The 19,256-nt window shown below is 38.3% G+C and overlaps 1 protein-coding gene across 1 annotated transcript; it reads left to right on the top strand.

The window, feature by feature from the left end:
• The first annotated feature begins 2,756 nt into the window (after positions 1 to 2,756).
• Positions 2,757 to 8,156, top strand: LOC144059615 (D(1) dopamine receptor-like). The gene is made up of 2 exons (XM_077578842.1): positions 2,757 to 3,002; positions 4,348 to 8,156. The coding sequence occupies exon 2, from the start codon at positions 4,645 to 4,647 to the stop codon at positions 5,752 to 5,754; it is 1,110 nt and encodes a 369-aa protein (XP_077434968.1). The 5' UTR covers positions 2,757 to 3,002; positions 4,348 to 4,644; the 3' UTR covers positions 5,755 to 8,156.
• The last annotated feature ends 11,100 nt before the right edge of the window (positions 8,157 to 19,256 follow it).

Raw genomic sequence — 19,256 nt, 5'->3', positions numbered from 1 at the left:
ATATTGAGTGCGTGTGTGTGTGTGGGGGGGGGGGGGGGGGGGTCTGTATTTCTATGCATAAGAATGAGTGCATAATTTAAAAACAAACATGTTACACTGTGGTTCTACAAATGATTGTATAATGTTATGACATTCGTTCAGGCCAAAAAGAAGTTTCACTAAGGAGCATGCATGAAACCACGAACAAATTAATATTTCTTGTCATAACAACCTGACACAACGCTAAAATCATGCAAGTCCTTAAAGCTTGACTTGTAAAACACTCATTCACAAGTCAAGATATGCTTTACTGACAAACAAGGCCGCTATAGCAATGATGAGAGGAACAAAAGGACATCATCAAAAACCAGAGAGCAACATACGCGACCAAAAGACAGCATACTGTACATTCAGCGGACCTAATAGCAGAAAGAAATGTGCTAATGTGTGGTTGTCACGTGAGTACAATGGAACCTCTATAAATATATTCTAATTTGAAGTTTGATGCAAAAAAAAAAAAATTTTTTTAACTCCCGTAAAATTTTGGACTTCATACCGTTTATGCATGAGAGATTCAACTGTATAAAAATAATATAGGCTTACTGTAAATGTAAATTTGCAGACGCACTCAACCATGAGAATAACATGGGACCATCGCACAGGAATGCCTAAACTGAGATATAAACCCGTGGCCTCCTGACTGTATAGAATACCTGTACAGTAGGCCGACCTGCTGAAAAATACCGATTTACAGCAATACCTGTAAAACATGGTAAGACCAGCAGATGACAGCATTGCTCTCCCACCTTTCTGTTAAGTTCCCTTTGGTGGTTGCAATAACCATGTGGTATTCTTTCCACAATAAATATTCTAAAAGCAACTTCTTCTTTTTTTTTGGTAGCATTTTTTTGCCTGGGTGCTTATATGTTGACAGAGAGCAAAAGCAAAAGATAACACAATAATGTTGTACAATCAGTGTAACAGCATAGCAATCCCTCCATGTGATTACAGTAAACAAATCCCTTTAAAAAAAAATAGTAATAATATTCATACAAAATTATCATCTCACAATCATATTCCTAATTGTCAATAAAAACTATGATGTGCTGAAATCACTCACAGGATAGTCGATAGGCCAAGACTTTTGGAGTTGTGAGGCCGCCATATTGTTCTTGTGTCTTGTTTGACAGCACCGTTCTGGTTTGTGTGCTCAGTTTGAATTGGATGTTGGAGTTTGAATTAATAAAGAAATAAAACAAAATAAAAATCTAAAAAAACTTCTTTTTTTTAACATAGTAGGGCCTATTTCCTGTTTTTTTTCTTCTTCTTCTTTTTCATATTTACACTGTCTCAAATTAACTCAGTGTGCCGCCGCCTAGTAGTCGAAAGTGAAATTGCGTAATATCGGACAGCTGTGCAAATGATGCTGTTGCTGTTGAGACTCATGACCCTTTATTTATTAATTTTAATTTTAATTTTAATTTTAATTTTAATTTTAATTTTAATTTTAATTTTAATTTTATTTTATTATGGTGACATCATAGAAAACTGTTTCATGCCCTCATCGAGCAAGTGTGACGTCATTGTGAAAAGGTCTACTAGAACGATTCTGATTCTGATGAGGAATATGTGACACAGCTGGCCTGAGAACGCCGTGGTATATCAACCCCCCCCCCCCCTCCTCCTCCAAAAAAATCCCCTCTTCCCCCTCTGAAACTAGAAGAGTGGACAGAAATCAGGGACGTCTGGGACAAAATAAAGCATTACGTGTGTGCGTTGCGTGCATGCGTGCCAGCCTACCCCTATTAAAGGCTAAGCGTTCCTCTGCTATTAGTGCAGCACTATGATAATGGCAGTGCTCTTGCGCAATTCGTGTAAATATTGTAAAGCGTGCACCACCGTGCGCTCTCTCGTTTAATATCGCAGAACTGTATGCAAATTAACTGCCACGCATGATTTGTACTGACAATTAAAGGCAAATGGGAGATGAAGATATACTGTAAGCTATTGTTCTAATTTTAGCCCCTTATTTGCATCACTCCTCTGCCCAATGGTCAATCTTGTAAACTGCTTATAATGTGGATGCTTGAGAGGGAAAAGGCTAAAAGCTGTCGCTCCTGCTCCCCATCACAACATGCATGGATGTAGGGCGACAGCTGGTATGTCACGATTGTTCTGAATTCCATTATGCGCTGCGTGCAATGAAGTGAATAAAACAAGCGGCCACTGTGGAGATGCTGACAGATATTGCTGGGATTTTTTTTATGTCAGAGGAGAATCGAACCTCAAGGCTAAATTGTGACCATTTCGTCACGAGGTGATGAAGATTAAATTGGGGTTATTTAAAAAAAAAATCGTCAATCTGTCTCAATGGAGTTTAAGTGCAGCTAACCCACTTGTCCACAAGATGGCCACAGTGAGCCAGTGTCCTCTTTGCCTTGCCTGATGTCCTGATTCTGTTTTATAACCTGGATGTTAATTTAATTTAACTTGTGGAGCGGTGCACATGTAACTAGGTCAAATTATTAAAAATAACAGTATGGGTTTTTATGTTTACACATATTTATCTAATCTTATTATTTATTATTATTATTATAAACGTGGTGTGATATGATCGATATTTGGCGTTATTATAATGATTTGAACATTTTACGTTGAGGTGAAAGAACAAGAGCATGCTTTAATTGCGACTGTGTCTTAATGGGACGCGGTCAGCAGACTACTGCGCTCCTGGGAGAGAGAAAAGAGAGAGAGAAGAAAAAAAAAGTGTGTGAAAGAGCGCACATGTCATTGCGCTTGTCCTCAGAGACACGCTGAAGCCGCGGGAGCACGCAGACCTCAATCCGCGATGTTGGATTTTATTTCCATGTGATGCAAACAACGGGACTGTTAAGGATGTTCGGGATCGTGGATGACTTAACGCTGTGTTGTCCTCAATAGGAGATTTTGGCAGGAAAAAATTGCATTCTTTTGCGCAAGAATTGAACCATGATTAGAATTATTACAACTGGATGTGGATGAAGGTATGCGTGACTCTTTGTGTTCGGTAGTATGATTTAAGAGTAAATATAACCTCTAGAATGACGCTTCATTAGGTACAATGTTCACTATTTGAAACCGTCAGATTAACAAGAGTGTCTATATTATTGTGGCTGTCCGTATATTTTGGATGTGTATGCGATATCACACTGAGATCTACTTCGCTAGTTTTCATCAAATGAGGTAACAAAAATATTAGAAACAGTACTCAGTATACTGTCAATAATAATGACAATAATAATACAGCATAAGTAATAGTTTAACTACTATTATTAAAAAGTTCTGATTCTTACAAAACAATGCTTTTTGTATCCCCTTGCCCTATATATACTATATTGATCATAAACTCATCCATGAATACAATTTCTTTCATTGCTTTATTAGCAGTAATTTTATTTATTTTTTTATTTATTTTTATTTTTATTTTTATTTTTTAAATTTTTTTAATGGAGAGCTCAGTATTGTTCATTCGATTTGACATGTCATCATTGCTCTCCTTTTTTTATTTTTTATTAAAAAACATTTTATATATATATATATTTTTTTTGTATGTGGGTGAGAATGTATGTGCGTGTGTGAGTGCGAACGTGTGTGTATTCATCAGTTCACCTAAAACCTATTTAAAAAAATCCCATACTAATAATATAATATAATAATAAATTGCCAAATGCAGAAACATCAATGTAAGTTATCACAATGTATTATTTATTAGCAGTAATTAATCACATAGTCCTCTATGGGTGCTAAAAAGTTCAAGTAATAAACGGACAGTGTGATTTTATAGAGAACACCGTAAAAAAAAAAGAGAGTATTATTTACTTGAAAAAAAACTAATAAAGTGTTTTCACTCGGAAATTCTAAGTACCTTTTGACCAGTTTATTATAAATAGATAAGAACAGTTACTCAAGTGTTGAGGAACGAACTCTTGACCTTCAGCTTGGGAGAAAGCCACTCTACCACCTGAGCCATGACACTCTTACAGTTTGCCACTATACCGCATTACTGGTGTGTCCAAAATGAGACAAACCAAAACTGGTCGCTTGGAGGTACAAAGATTCAGTCTGACACCATTAATATATCAGGAATGGCATGGCTTGGGTGGTAGAGTGGCTGTTTCCCAACGTCAACCCTTGAGTAGCTTTTAAAAAAAAATAAAAAATTAAAATAATAAGCTGGTAAAATGTCCTCACAACTCTCCTCACAAAATTAACTTGAGTGAAAAAACTTAACCAGGTTTTTTCAAGTATATATTACTTTTTTTTTTATATATATAGTGAATGTTTGGGGCCAAACCCAAGTGTAATGTCACTGATGTTGTCCGTCCACAGGCTTGCTGATGACCTCATCAAGCAGACAGCTGATCTCTGAAACTGCAGAGGTTTGGTTACACTGAGGAATTGAGTTACTGTTACCTGTTGAGCACTGAAGCCAAAACTATGTCAAATCCAGTCTGCCGAGTCAAAGGGCTCGCACCGCCCCCCGAGTGGCTCGGCCTTGAGAGGAACCTCTTTCCTCGTTCATCAGAAGATGAACTGATTCTGCGGCGGGGAAGCCTGAAGACATGTTAACGCGCGGTTATGATGTCGCCGTCTCCTCGCAACATGACTTGAAGGACGCGTTGAGGGATGGATGTCAGGAACGTTACGACGGCCATCGACGGCGGCTCTTCGGACGAGGCTTCCTCCAGTCGAGTCCTGACCGGTTGTTTCCTCTCGCTGCTCATCCTCACCACGCTGCTGGGCAACACGCTGGTGTGCGCGGCCGTCATCAAGTTCCGCCACTTGCGGACCAAGGTCACCAACTTCTTTGTCATCTCGCTGGCTGTGTCAGACCTCTTGGTGGCCATTTTGGTGATGCCTTGGAAGGCGGTGAGCGAGATCGCCGGTTTCTGGCCGTTCGGTTCCTTCTGCGACACCTGGGTGGCGTTCGACATCATGTGCTCGACGGCTTCCATTCTCAATCTGTGCGTGATCAGCCTGGACCGCTACTGGGCCATCTCCAGCCCCTTTCGCTACGAGCGTAAGATGACCCCCAAAGTGGCGTTCGTGATGATTAGCGCGGCGTGGACGCTGTCCGTCCTCATTTCCTTCATTCCGGTGCAGCTCAACTGGCACAAGGCCCAAACGACGTCTTTCAGTTCGCTCTCTTCTCCCCCTTCCGCCTTTCTCAGATCAAACGTTACATCGGAGAACTGTGACTCCAGCCTGAACAGGACCTACGCTATCTCCACCTCGCTTATTAGCTTCTACATCCCCGTCGCTATCATGCTAGTCACCTACACCCAAATCTACCGCATCGCGCAAAAGCAAATCAGGAGGATCTCCGCCTTGGAGCGAGCGGCCGAGAGCGCCAAGAACCGTCACGACAGCATGGGCGGGGGCTCCAGCATCGCCGATTCGGAGAGCTCCTTCAAGATGACCTTCAAGAGGGAGACCAAGGTGCTGAAGACGCTCTCCGTCATCATGGGCGTGTTCGTGTGCTGCTGGCTTCCGTTCTTCGTGCTCAACTGCATGGTGCCCTTCTGCGAGCAGTCGAGCGGAGGGGAGGCTTTCCCCTGCGTCAGCCCCACCACCTTCGACGTGTTCGTGTGGTTCGGCTGGGCTAATTCCTCCCTCAACCCCATCATCTATGCCTTCAATGCAGATTTTCGCAAGGCCTTCTCCATCCTGCTGGGCTGCCACAAACAATTTCCAGGAGGCCACAACATCGAGACAGTTAGTCTCAACAAAAAATGACTCATGACTCGCTCGCAGCACTGACTCATCCGTAGAGGGGTCCGAGCGTCCCCACGCCTAGGCCGGTCTGATTGCCTTCAAACAGAGATGCTGCTCTGTGTGTTAGAAGGCGCTGACCCTACGTGGACCCTGGTTGCCTTCGCAGATGTGCAAGTTAACCATGCCACGGGCACTAACACAGATGGTGGCTTTTTTTGTTTCTTTTTTTGATTTTGCACTGATAACAATCCATGTGGACCTTTTCCTCTTTGAGGGCACAATATCCATCCATCCGTTTTTCAAAAATAATTTAATAAAAACAGTTGGGTCAAAAATAACCCAAATTGGGTCAAAAAGGGGCTGACCCAACTTTTTGGTTTATTTATCTAAACCAAAATGTTGGTTCAAATGATAACCCCCAAGCAATCCAATGTTTTTTTGTTTTTGTTTTTTAACAAAACAACTCAGTTTTTTGTGGTCTGAACCTGGGGTTGTGCATGAAAAATAACAAATTGGGTCAAAAAAGGACCAACCCAACATTTTGGATTATTTATTTAAACCCGAATGTTGGTTCAAATTAATAACATAATAAATAAGCATTTTTTTATTATTATTATTTCTTTTTTAACAAAACAATTGAGTTTTTTAGGGGAGTGACCCAACTTTTAGGGTTGTGCATGAAAAACAAAAAAAATGGCAAAAAAAAAAATACAAAAAAATTAACCAAACTGGGTCAAAAAAAGACAGAACCAACATTTTGGTTTATTTATTTAAGCCAAAACATTAGGTCAAATGAATAACCCACAAAACAACCCATTATTGGGGATTGACCCAAAGTGTTTTGGGTTATTTATTTATTTTGGAAACCAAAAAGTTGGTCTAATAAAAACCCACCAAACAATTATTTATTTATTTATTTATTTATTTATTTACTTATTCATCCATTCATTTTTTAGACCAACTCAACTTTTTGGGTTAAGAAAGTATACCAAAAAGTTGGGTCAAAAGAATAACCCAAAACGCAATTTTTGGGTTGTTTTGTGGGTTATTCATTTAGACAAGCAAAATGAAAAATAAAATAAAAAAATAAGGTGGCGGGGGGTATTTTATTTTTTAATTTTTTTATATATATGTACAAAACAACCCAATTTTTTGTTTGTTGTGTGTTATTCATTTGACCCAACTTTTTGGTTTGAATGATTAACCTAACCTAAGCATTTGGGTCGGTCCCTTTTGGACCCAATTTGGGTTGTTTTTCGACCCAACTGTTTTTGGCGTGTGGGCTCGTCAGACCACAGCACACTCTTCAACCTTGCGTCGCCCTATCTCTGATGAGCTCAGGCCCAGACAAGCTGGCGGTGTTTCTGGGCAAGTAGCCCGTCGGAGTGAGCACGCTTACTTCATGTCTTTGCATGGCGTGGGAGCCCAGATGAGAGGAGGGGATTTGGGGATAGAGATTAAGACTCTTTGCGGTTATGCCAGGGAGTGCTGCGGTACTGAGAGGCCTGCGGAATCGATAATCCCATGACTGGGCGAAGTTGCCAGACACTGCTCCCTTCAGTACTATCACACACACTACAGCAGCATGTCCACCATGCCAGAGAGATACTGTAGATTAAAAAAAGTATGTCAGCAATCTGCTTTGCTAGTGGAAAAATGTTGATGAAATACAATTTAACATTTAAGCACTGATTTAACAATAGCATTGCTATTTTATTAGAAGGCTTTTCGAAGTTCTGAGTGCGTCAAAACTTGCAGGTTGTGTCTCATTGTTCTCACCCGAAAATCTGATTTTACTGTTCCATGCTGATCTGTTTGAAGTGGTTTTACAAAAAGTGTCCCACGTTGCTGTGTATTTTAGAGGGAAAAGCAAAGACAACCTTTGCACTACTTTTGTGTTTGTCTGTGAGGTCTCATACAGACTTATATTTCAACCGTTTATGTCTTAAATTGCTCACAGTGAACAATTACACACCACTTTTGGATTATTACAATTTGCTCTTACTGTACTTTCATAGCTGGGCAGCACTTAAATATACAATATGTCAACTTTAAAGAAGACTTTTTAACGTCTTGTATAAATCTACTTGTGTGTCTCGAGTGCCTGCCCACCCATCAAGTGTGAAATTAAACAACCATGTAAATCTTTAGTTATATGCCTGCTTCTGAAAATGTGTCATTTTACACTTACGCCCCACTGTTAGGAAACAGTGGGACTAATTAACATAACAACCAACCCCACGCCGAGATTCTCAGCCAATTACTTGACTACTTTTCCACAGCAAAATAACCACTTTGAAGCGGCACTCGCAGCACAATTATGTCAAAGCTGAAAGGAGCTGCGGTTGGCACACATTAGCTTTAGCTCTTAGTGTTAGCAGCAATACTTTTTGAAAATAAGGTTAATAAAGTTAAAATGTCGACATAGGAGTGGACTGTATTTGTTTCATTCACTGACAAATGTCATTTGGCGGGTTGGTGATGATGAAAGCTGGATCAACCATCCAGGTGCCAATAGCGGTGCAGTTCATTTTGAGCATTATGTGAGGAGTACAGTATATGCAAATAGATCTATTTAATCTAGAACACTCAATGTGATTTATCACACCTGAGACGAATTATGCTGGCCAATTTAGCATCATTAAATACAGCGTATGAAAGGCAGGTGCAAAGCAAAGCTGTAAGTCAAGCCCTATATATATATATTAGGGGTGTGAATTGCCTCGTACCTGGCGATTCGATCCGTATCACGATTCATAGGTCACGATTCCATTAGATACCAATTAATCATGATACGAATCTATAAGTCGATTATTAAGATTTTTTTTTTTATTAAAATTTTTGAAAATACTAATCAGTAGTGATAGACAAATGAAGCTTCATGAAACACTTGTGATATTGTTTGACTCCTCTAGATGGCATTCTTGGTGTAAATGGGCTAGCTAGTTAGCTAGCTAAAGAGCTAACCAGACAGACAGACAGACATATGAAGCTTTAAGAAGCACCTGTGATAATTTTTTTTACTCCTCTAGATGGCACTCATGGTTTAAAAGCTAACCTCAAGTAAGATGTTTTGTTGAATATTTCCATCAAAAATTGATGTTTAAAAATCTGGCCTCATATTGAATCAATACGAGAATTGTGCGCGGTAATATCGCGATATATGCCGATATATGCCGAAACGATTTTTTTAAAAAACCCTAACATATATATATATATATATATATATATATACAGTATATATATATATATATATATATATATATATATATATATATATATATATATATATATATATACTGTATATATATACTGTTAGATATTATTAACATTTAAATTCTTTATTTTCATATATTAACCATTGTTATACATTATTAACATCTTAATTCTTTATATTAACCATGTTGAAAGGTTTTATAGACGTGTAAAGCAAGTAGTGTTGAACTCAGTATAATTTGACCTTAAGATGGGACATATTATTTGGTCTAGAAGTTCCTTCTCTGTGGGAAAACACATTTGGTCCTTGAGAACAGAATCTGTTTCGAACACGCACCCCTGACTCTGTTTTCGCCATCGCTCATGGAAAAGTACCCAGAGAGTATGTTTTGTCTACAAATGAAAGAGAGGCGGTCGGTTTTAACTATAAGAAGCCATTTTACACGCGGAAGAGGCACATTCGGCGCTCTGAATTCCACCTGTTAAGTGATGAATTGGAGTCTGTTACGATGTCCAGAGATCTCTGTTAGATTAAAATCATTTTTGCAAAGGTGTTTTTTCTTACATTAAATCTGTCTTCAAGTTTTGGAACACGCAAAGAGGACAAATAATTTTATTCCTCTTTCAATATATATATATATATATATATATATATATATATATATATAGTTCTATCATATATTCTTTAGACTTACGAACACTTTTCTGCTAAAAAGGAAATGCCTCATTGATCTTAATTAAAATCCATTTGTTTATTTCTACCTACAGTTGAACCACAATGACCTCTACACGTCAAGCACATTACAGTCCAAAGGGCAAAATCTAACAAGACCAGCTGTGTCTCACATCTAAAATTTCCCTCTCAAATAACTCTGGTGCTCGTGTGTCACTTGCGTCCGGTGATGTAGTGCCATCATTAGCAACGTGGCAGGCTCAAGCTGTAGGAGTGAAAAGCCCGGAATAATAAAGCTGGAACACACACTGTGGGAGCCACTTTATTCCTACAACTGCCATTGTTTCTTTCAAGTCATTACAAAAGCTATTTTTCATCCTTAAGGGACTGACAGAACATGAGTTATAACTTTAGTGTGCGTCAGTAACTTTGTATATTTCGGATGAAACTGTCACAAAAAAAAGTACACTTTGTTATATTCGGGTAATGAGATGGCGAGGGTAGGAAGCTGAAGTGTGAAGGGCAAGCAGAGTGATGAGGAGGTTCGCAAACAAAATCCTACCAAAATCTGTCTGACAACCTTGAAGAGATAAATTGATCCAAAGTTCATCATAGATTTATTGTCCGGCTCGTTTCTGCTAAACCTGGCAGCATGGCTCAAAATTGACATTAAAACCCAGCAGCAGTGATTTCAGTTTAATGTTAGCACTCTAAGTAGGCTCAGAGAGGTGGACAGTAATTGTGTTCCAGCCTAGAGAATCCAGTCAGTCTGAAAAACAGCAGACGCGTTTGGATAGTTTTCACATCACGGCAGAAGGATTTATTCATCTTCGATCAACATGCTCACATAAACAGACAACTATAAAGGCTATGCAGCCAATCACTCAAATCAACTTGACAAACAAAACGGTGTTAAATGAAATGGATCATTTATACCAGCATCTTACCGTACCCAGTAATACTGTATGTAAAATACAGTACCGTTGGTTTTCAATGTTTTAGTGTCTGCTGCGCTAATAGCATAATCAACAAAAATAAACATTAGCTAAAAAAAATTAGCAAGATAATTCAATATGTTTTACTTATTGTTGGCATTAAATTCAACTTATTAAGGAGCAGTCAATAAATCCTAGCTAGGCAGTGTATCAGTGCCTCACGCTGTCCTAGCAACAAATTCTGTAAAAGGGAGTTTGCAAACTTGGATGTCAGATATGAACTAGCTAGCTAGGACTAGCTAGGAAGAGCTAGTAGCAACAACACAACAAGGATGGATTTAAAATCATCTTAAAAACATGCTGCGTTCTGCTTTTGGCCAGGGTAGTTGCAATTACAGTAAGTTATTTTAAATTAAAAAGGAAAACCTTCAAGTCAACGCGCTGGTTAAGGCTACACTCCGATACCTTTGAATGTGATGAGTTAATATAGATTTGTAAACATATGATTATGATGATGATGATAAGTGAGCTCTATTTAACATTTTGATAGAATTGGATTTTTCATTTATTGGACTATGATTTTTTTTTGTTGGAAAAGCTGAAAACGTGAATCGATTCAAACAACATTCACTGACGTGAACACGATTGGCAAATGGAGAATTTGGGTGCGAGCCCGAGCTCTAACTAATAACTAAAACACTGTTTTGAAATGACTGCAAATTGTAAGTTGACTTGTATCACAAAGCAAACAATAACCTTTAGAAGTTTTGCTGTATTAACAATGTGCACCCTTGGACGAATAGTTACTACATACACATCGCCCTGGACTGATAGGGATCAACAATTAACTAATTCACTGCCATTGACGGTTATAGACGTCAAAAAATAATTTTAACTATTTTTAGTAGTTTAAAAAAAAAATCTACTTTTGTTAACAAGAGTATGAAAACCTAGATTTTTTTTTTATTGTACATTCAGAACAGATATACAATTTGTGATTAATCGTGAGTTAACTAGCGAAGTCATGCGATTAATTACGAGTAAAAAATTGAATCGCCTGACGCCCCTAATTTTTTAAATAATCATCTCGTCAGGCAATTAAATTTTTAAATTGTAATTAATCGCATGACTTCACTAGTTAACTCACAATCAATAACACATTTTATATCTGTTCTAAATGTACATTTTCATACTCTTGTTAACAAAAGTGGGGAAATAGTTCAAATGAATTTTTGACGTTCATAGCCATCAATGCCAGTGAATGAGTTAAGTGATGAGTGAGACGGCGACTGCGACTCTGCAGCGCTTTCACCTGCGCTCCGCAGCCTGACCCAGAATCCTCACAATGTCACCAACGCGGTGTAAACACACAGAATTTCTCTCCGTTCTCTCCCCCCGGGGAGCTGCGAGGCTTCTTAAAGTGCTGCTGTCGTCCTGGATTGGCACATCGGAAAAGTGATGTCAGACATGGCGACTTTGCATGATGCTAACGACCCGCCCTGGGGAAATGATTTACTGAGACAGGGCAAGGAGAGAGGAAAGAAAGTCTTATGTAAGTATCAAACAATGGCAGCTTCGAGAGGAGGGGGGGGGGAGCATCTTTGGGGTGAGAGGATGCTCTTTAAATATAACATAACCCACAAGTATCAGCAAGGTCGACCTGCTGTCACGTCTATCATGACATGTCTTCTGTTGTCACTTGCCTCCCCACTAATAGACAGCCACAGCTGGCCATGCGAGCAGCTTGCTAATGTACTTAATGATTTCCTTATCACTCACACTCGGCTGGCGCATCCTCGGGGGATTCAGACGCAATCAAACCATTTGCAATACGTGTATTACCCCCCAATTAAAATGCATTATTCACAAGTGATCATAATTGAGCTGCAGCCGAATACATTTTTAATAACTCACATAACACCCAAGATAAGCATAATTAAGAGGGCGCATGTTAGCGACTTGAACCAACCAGGCATTAATTTGTTTTGCATGTTGGATAAACACTTCTCTTCGTTACGTATTTCATTCAAAATAAGACGTTTTGACCTTTCAGTGTTCGTCCTTTGCAACAAGGCAGTCCGTCGCGCTGGCTAGTTTGGTCTTCGCTTTGCTTATGACACCACTTTTCTCCTCCACCCACACTCTGTTTACTGTTTACGCTGCAGCCCACTGGCAGTGCCGCGTCGCCATTCGTCACTCTGGCTCCACTGGAGAGGACGGCGCCTGTGACCCCACCACCGGGAAAGGAGCGAGGGAACGAGGGCGAAGGGATCATGGAGGGAAATGACAACAGAAAGGGAGATGGCTGAAGCAGTCGCATTGTATGAGAACCAATCAGTCAGTGGAAATGATGACGGCCTTACGTGAAGGCATTTAATGCTTGCACGGGGAAACATGACAATTAGCGCGTGTGGGCAAAACAGTGTTTATATGTCAGATAATATAATGGAGGAAGTTACAGAAAGATTACTTCCTGAAAGCCATACCGCATTGTATTGAGTCATCTGACTACTTCTGTGACTGGCTTGGTTGGGTGGGATGATGTAATGATCGTTGTCTGATTACCAGCCTATGAGCTAAGGTACATAATTTTACTGTAGAATTTTTTTTACACCACGCAACAACAAATGACACCAAAAATGGATACAGATTAATTATGTACTTTATGCTATCCGAGCATTAAAATGTATCGTTGACATAAACTGTTTACCAAAAATACATTATATAATCTAAAATGTAATCTAAACTAGGGCTGGGCAACTGAATGCACTTTAAAACGAACTGTCAATGGTTCTTGTTGTTTGTTTACCTTCATTCTATTCAGCCGGACTTTGGTTCCCATGATGCATTGCGGCAAACATTGCTGAACTTTTCCTTTCATCATTGTTTGTTTGCTTGTTGTCCAGTTTGGTGAATGTGTGAATAAGTATTTTTGCTTGATCACATTTTACTGTATTAAATTTAACCCTATAAAGCCTGGACCATGAAATATATGAGAGAAAACACTGATTCTTTGTAAATAGAGTATTTATTTTTCCTTTTGAACAAACATTTCCACTTTCCATACACCAGTGTGAGTAGCAATGTGTGTGCCTTACCCAAGTACACAACGACACATGACTTGAGGGGAGCGGGGATCGAACAGCTGACCTTCGGGTTACTGAACGACCGTCTCTACACCCTGAGCCACGGCCGCCATAACTCAATATAATATAATGTGGATTTATCATATTTGATACAACCGGTCACAAATGGTCAAAAATATACCAATAAACTGCAGACATGTCAAACATATCAGTATTTTCAAAAATCAGAAAGTACATTTCCCACTATTAATAAATATAGGTGTCGCTCCTTTCTCAATTGGGGCAATCTTGCAAGATCAGATGAGTTATACTGCCCTCTAATGGATTATCCGTGCAATGCATGTGTCAGATCATATACGTCAGGGTTTTAATGGGGGGAAAAAAATATCATACTCAGGAAATAGAGGGCTCAAAATTGTATTTAATATGATACGTTTGGCGTTATGGGTTAAGTTGCATGTTGTTGGCATGAAATCGCGACTGTGACCGATCCGTGTTACAAGAGATTTTGCTAATTCGAGCGACTCTAAAGTGCCACAAAATCAGTCATAGCTGACAGCATCTATAAATTCTTCTTCTCAAATGGAGATGAACAACAGGACGTGCTTCAGGCGAAAGCCGGATTACACCGTGGACTGGTTGTAGCGCATTAGACATAATTGAAAAAGCAAACAGAGTTTTAATATGAATCTTGGCAAGCCTTCACTCGTCACTTACTGCTCATTTGTGGGTCTTGCTTAGTCCCTCGTCACTGACTTGGTCATCAAATAATATTCTTTTTTTTTTTTTTTTATATATTTTTCATTTTACAGTCATTATCCATCTGCCCTGGGAAGCATGGAAAAACATTTTTGTAGCATTTGTCTGAATGTGATCAGAGAGTACGGTATGTTCCTACACCTCAAGCAGCCATTAGCCAAATGGCTACGATAAGCCGGAACCAACTGCCTAGAAATCATGGCAAATTAAAGCAATGCGTGCCAAACTGTTATGTCCGCGGAGAATTTGTGCCATTATGTCTGCATTCGGCGCAGTGAAGCTCAAGTCATACAATTGAAATTCTTGGGAGAAGAATCTGCAGAATTTTTTTTTTTTATAATAATAACAATAATAATAATAATAAAAATAATTTTAAAAAAAAAATTCTTGGGAGAACTGTTGTAGTACTTGTCAAATCAGATCAACAACCATAGCATGTATTTACTGTAAAGCATGCTCACATATGTAACACGGGAGTTTAATTGCCGCCATCAAAAGAGTAAACAAAACATACATCATTAATATGAAAATGTGGTCAGTGATTTTGTTGAAAAAAGGTGACAAACAAAGCAAGTGACGCGATGCTTTGATGCTCAAAGCTATTTGTGGAAACTCGACGCTTGATGATGTCAGCAACTCGCAGAGATGTGGCAGCTCGCCTCCCTGACATGCTTTCATTTTTCAGTGGAACACCTACGTGCGCTTTTGAGTCATGACTCACATGCTATTTAATAAACATGTCAACTTTCTGGGTCTGTGCTTGTCACATGTGACTTTTATATCAGCAGACTTCCATATTTGCAGGTTGAGGAATATTCATTGTTATTGCAATGCCAGTAGATGTTGATTTGGCTTTCCCATATACATATATATATATATATATATATATATATATATATATATATATATATATATATATATATATATATATATATATATATATATATATATATATATATATTTATTTATTTATTTATGTATTTATTTATTTATTTATTTATTCATGTATTTATTTATTTATTTATGTATTTATTTATGTATTTATTTATTTATTTATATATATATATATATATATATATATATATATATATATATATATATATATATATACATATTTATATATATATATATATAGTTTCTCTTCTGCTTTAGTGATTTAAAAAGACCAAAATGAGGTTTATCGTGCTTTAATAGTGACACATTATGAGAAAGGAATGCTCCTTTTTGATGCTTGATGACTCAAGATAACAGCCTTGACCTTTTATTCATTCTCATATAAAAGTGCCAACTGCTGGAGTGTGTCTACTTTCATTAAATCACTATTCACTATACAAGTAGAATATGCTGAACCTTCAATGACGCATGTTTTTAAAGAAGATATTAGGCTGGATATACTAGATGTGTATTTATAAATATGAATGATTAAGATGAAATAATTCTGAAATAAGTCTTGAATGAACTTAACGTGTTTTGGAATGTGATGCAACATGACATGAAAAAAAAGTACATATACATCACAAAAAGTGAGTAGAAGTTTAGACAATACCAGCCAGATGCATTTTCGAAATCCTGCTGCGTTTATCTAAAAAGCGGAACAACAGTGCTGGAGCACTTAGCATCCCACAGCTGTGTGAAGCTGAACAAACATCCCCAGCCGAGACGCAGAGAGTGAGAAAGCATGACGGCGTGAGAAAGATATTGCAGACAGACTGTGGCAAAGTGTCACAAATTGCCATCCATCCATTTCCTGTTGTACTTCCTATAGAGCACTGGGCCAGAGACGGGCTACCATGGAATGTTTAAACAAACAATTCACACCTACGGTAATTTAGAGTCTTCAATGGACCAACATGTTGTTAGAATGTGACCAAACGTATTCAAACTCAACACAAGGAGGTCCTGACCTGACGTTTGTGATTGGTCGTTGCGCCATGAGCAACTGTGAAAATGGCAAAATGGCCGCCCCCTGAGATGGATAAGAACTGCAACTGGATTTTGCTGCAAAACTCATATTCCACAAACGCAATATTCATTAGAATGTCATGTTTAGACTAGTGAGGTCACATATACTGTAACCTATTTTAGTCAGGAAATGTTCAAGGTTGACTTCCCCATTAATGTTTTGGTCGGCTTTCCAGACTTGGCTAGATTTGAAAACCGGAATGGGTTTGTTTATACTTGTGTTTAAGAAGCACCATCACCGCATCTCCAGCTTGCTTTCCAGCTCCTCCATGCATGAAATTGCGTATTGTAAGTGTCAGCACTCATCAGTATCTTATCATTTTAAAAATATTACTTATAATTGCTTCATGATGTAAAAGTAGCAATCATCCTTAGGGAGGGATTTGGAGACTTTCTCGGAAGATATGTACTTCCAAATTACTATTTAAGCTTGCTTTTATTATTGGCCAGTTCACTCCAGTTGTGGCCAAATAATATTTGAAACCATGAATCACAGCAGGTATACGGATGAGCAGAGGGGAAGACATGATAAGAGAAGAGGGTCCGGATAACGCGAGGAGAGGGAGAAAGCGGCGTCCCCAGATGGGCCAGGAATAGAAACACCTCAAACATTCATTGTTGTGGGAAGATGGTGCTGCGGCCGGGCATTTGTGCTGCTTTTTTTTTTACTTCCATAGGAGCAGAGCAGACAGTCAACACAATTTGGTCTATTTTGGGGGAGGATGTATGTCAAACAAGAGGGCAGCAGGATGTATCCTAAACCCTCAGAAAAGTTGGGATGGGCCACAAGGAGATGCACATGGAATGAGGTTGCTAACAATTTCATTTGGACATTTCCAGTCAACCAATATTTTACCAAATGTTGTTTTTTGTCTATGGCAGTCCAAGCCAAAAGTCTTGCAGTCTAGAATGGATCGTTAGTGTAATAAATTAATTAATAAATATATATATATGTTTTTTTTAAACTGTCAATAAAATGCTAAAATACAATAAGTAAAAAAAAAAATACATTTAAAAAATAATTAAATAAAGATAACTTTGAAAAAAATTGTGTTTTAATAATCTTTTTCATTATTAAAAATCCCAGATAATTGAGGAAATTAAATCTTGTGTGCTATTTTAACTGATCCCTTTAACTTGCCGCATTTTGGACTTTGAAATATAAAAAAAATAATTATTAATTATTATAATTAAATAAATAAATACGTGCATAGATAGATAGATAGATAGATAGATAGATAGATAGATAGATAGATAGATAGATAGATATTTCACTCTGCCCCACTGTTTTATGGTGCTCCACAGGGTTCCATTTTGGGGCCCTTACTGGTTTTGTTGTATTTGCTGCCCCTAGTTCCATCTTCACAAGGAATGGTATGTCCCAATAAGCAAAAAGAACACTTTTGTCCTGTCTGGAGGAAATCAAAGCCTGGATGGCATTGAAGTTTTTGAATTTCAACGAAAAGAAAACAAAAGTTATGACATTTGGTCACAGTGGCCATTTTACATCACACCCTGTTGACTCCTGGCGTCTTATCTAAAGGCACCAGTCTCAAACTTGGGTTTTAAAATGGAAGGTGTGATTTTAAATTGGACCGGCACATTGATGCTGTTATTAAATCCATCACTCTTTTCTTTTTCATCTTAGGCTACGCAAATCCATGCCTTTGTTGCGTCTCCTGTAATGCACTTTATTTTCAGTCAAGCCAGTCCTCCTTCAAACGTCTCCAGTCGGTCCAAAATGCTGACGCTTGCCTCCTAACTGAATCTCTTAGAAGGGAGCAGGTAACTTTTCACTTAAGAGTTCATTTTAAGATTCTTATACTTGTTATAAAACCTTTAAATGGTTATGCCCCACCTGGTCCGCGCCTCAGGTCAGCAGACCAGACGCTACTGGAGGTAGCGAGGACTAAGCAGAGGCTCAGAGAGGATCAAGCCTTTTCCGTTGCCTGTTCCTCTCTTTGGAATGTCCTCACATTAAACCTTCGGCAAGCCCCCCTTCTCTGTCATATATATATATATATATATATATATACTGTCAATAAAATGCTAAAATACAATAAGTAAAAAATTATTATAATAATACATCTAAAAAATAAATTAATTTAATTTAATTTAAAAAAAATTGTGTTTTAATAATCATTTTCATTATTAAAAATCCCAGATAATTGAGGAAATACCGCATTTTGGGTTTTGAAATTAATTGATTATTAATAATTATTATTATAATAATGAATATTTATATAATTATTAATTAAAAAATGACCTGGGAAAGCTATATGTGCACTGATCTTACATGCATTGAGGGCGTAGCAGCAAGTCTGATTCCTGTTGTGTGGTCTCCCCAGGTCTGTAGTTGAAATACATCAATAGCGGGAAACTATTCCACAGCCACCTGCAACCACGCTCAGCCAACAACGACATGACAGTAAATGGAGCTGTAAACTAACCCATGTAGTTGCTGGGAGCCATTTTGGGTCACACTCGCCATGGAACAGTGTAATACGACTCCTGCAGGAAACATCTCATCTCTCCCTGCCGATTCAACGCACAGAAATCAAAGGTAGAGGTCGGCGATAGAAGAGCGTCTCCTGTCTGGTATTGGGATCTGCTCATCATCACTGTCTGGGTGGATGTTTACAACCACCAGATCAATACAATTGTGCTGTTTGAATATGTCGTTTGTATCCCACAATGCGAACAACTGAATGTCAGTAGATAAGCAACATATCCCATGATGCATTACACCGATATAGAAAAACGATTAGGGAGTAGCGAATGAGGATTTGATTCCAAAAGAAGACGCCATCTCTCTTTGGCAAGATAAAAATCCACCCCAAGATTCAAGTAGCAAATTCAATTTATCAGGATAATCAGGGTAGAAAATAGATT

This window comes from Vanacampus margaritifer, chromosome 10, assembly GCF_051991255.1.
Source record: "Vanacampus margaritifer isolate UIUO_Vmar chromosome 10, RoL_Vmar_1.0, whole genome shotgun sequence".
Lineage (NCBI taxonomy): Eukaryota > Metazoa > Chordata > Actinopteri > Syngnathiformes > Syngnathidae > Vanacampus > Vanacampus margaritifer.
The sequence above is the reverse complement of the archived record's forward strand: the minus strand, read 5'-3'. Positions and strand labels throughout refer to the sequence as shown.

What these genes read in the sequence shown, in the direction of transcription:
- LOC144059615 (XM_077578842.1), top strand. Translation starts at nt 4,645, where the DNA reads ATGGATGTCAGGAACGTTACGACGGCCATCGACGGCGGCTCTTCGGAC.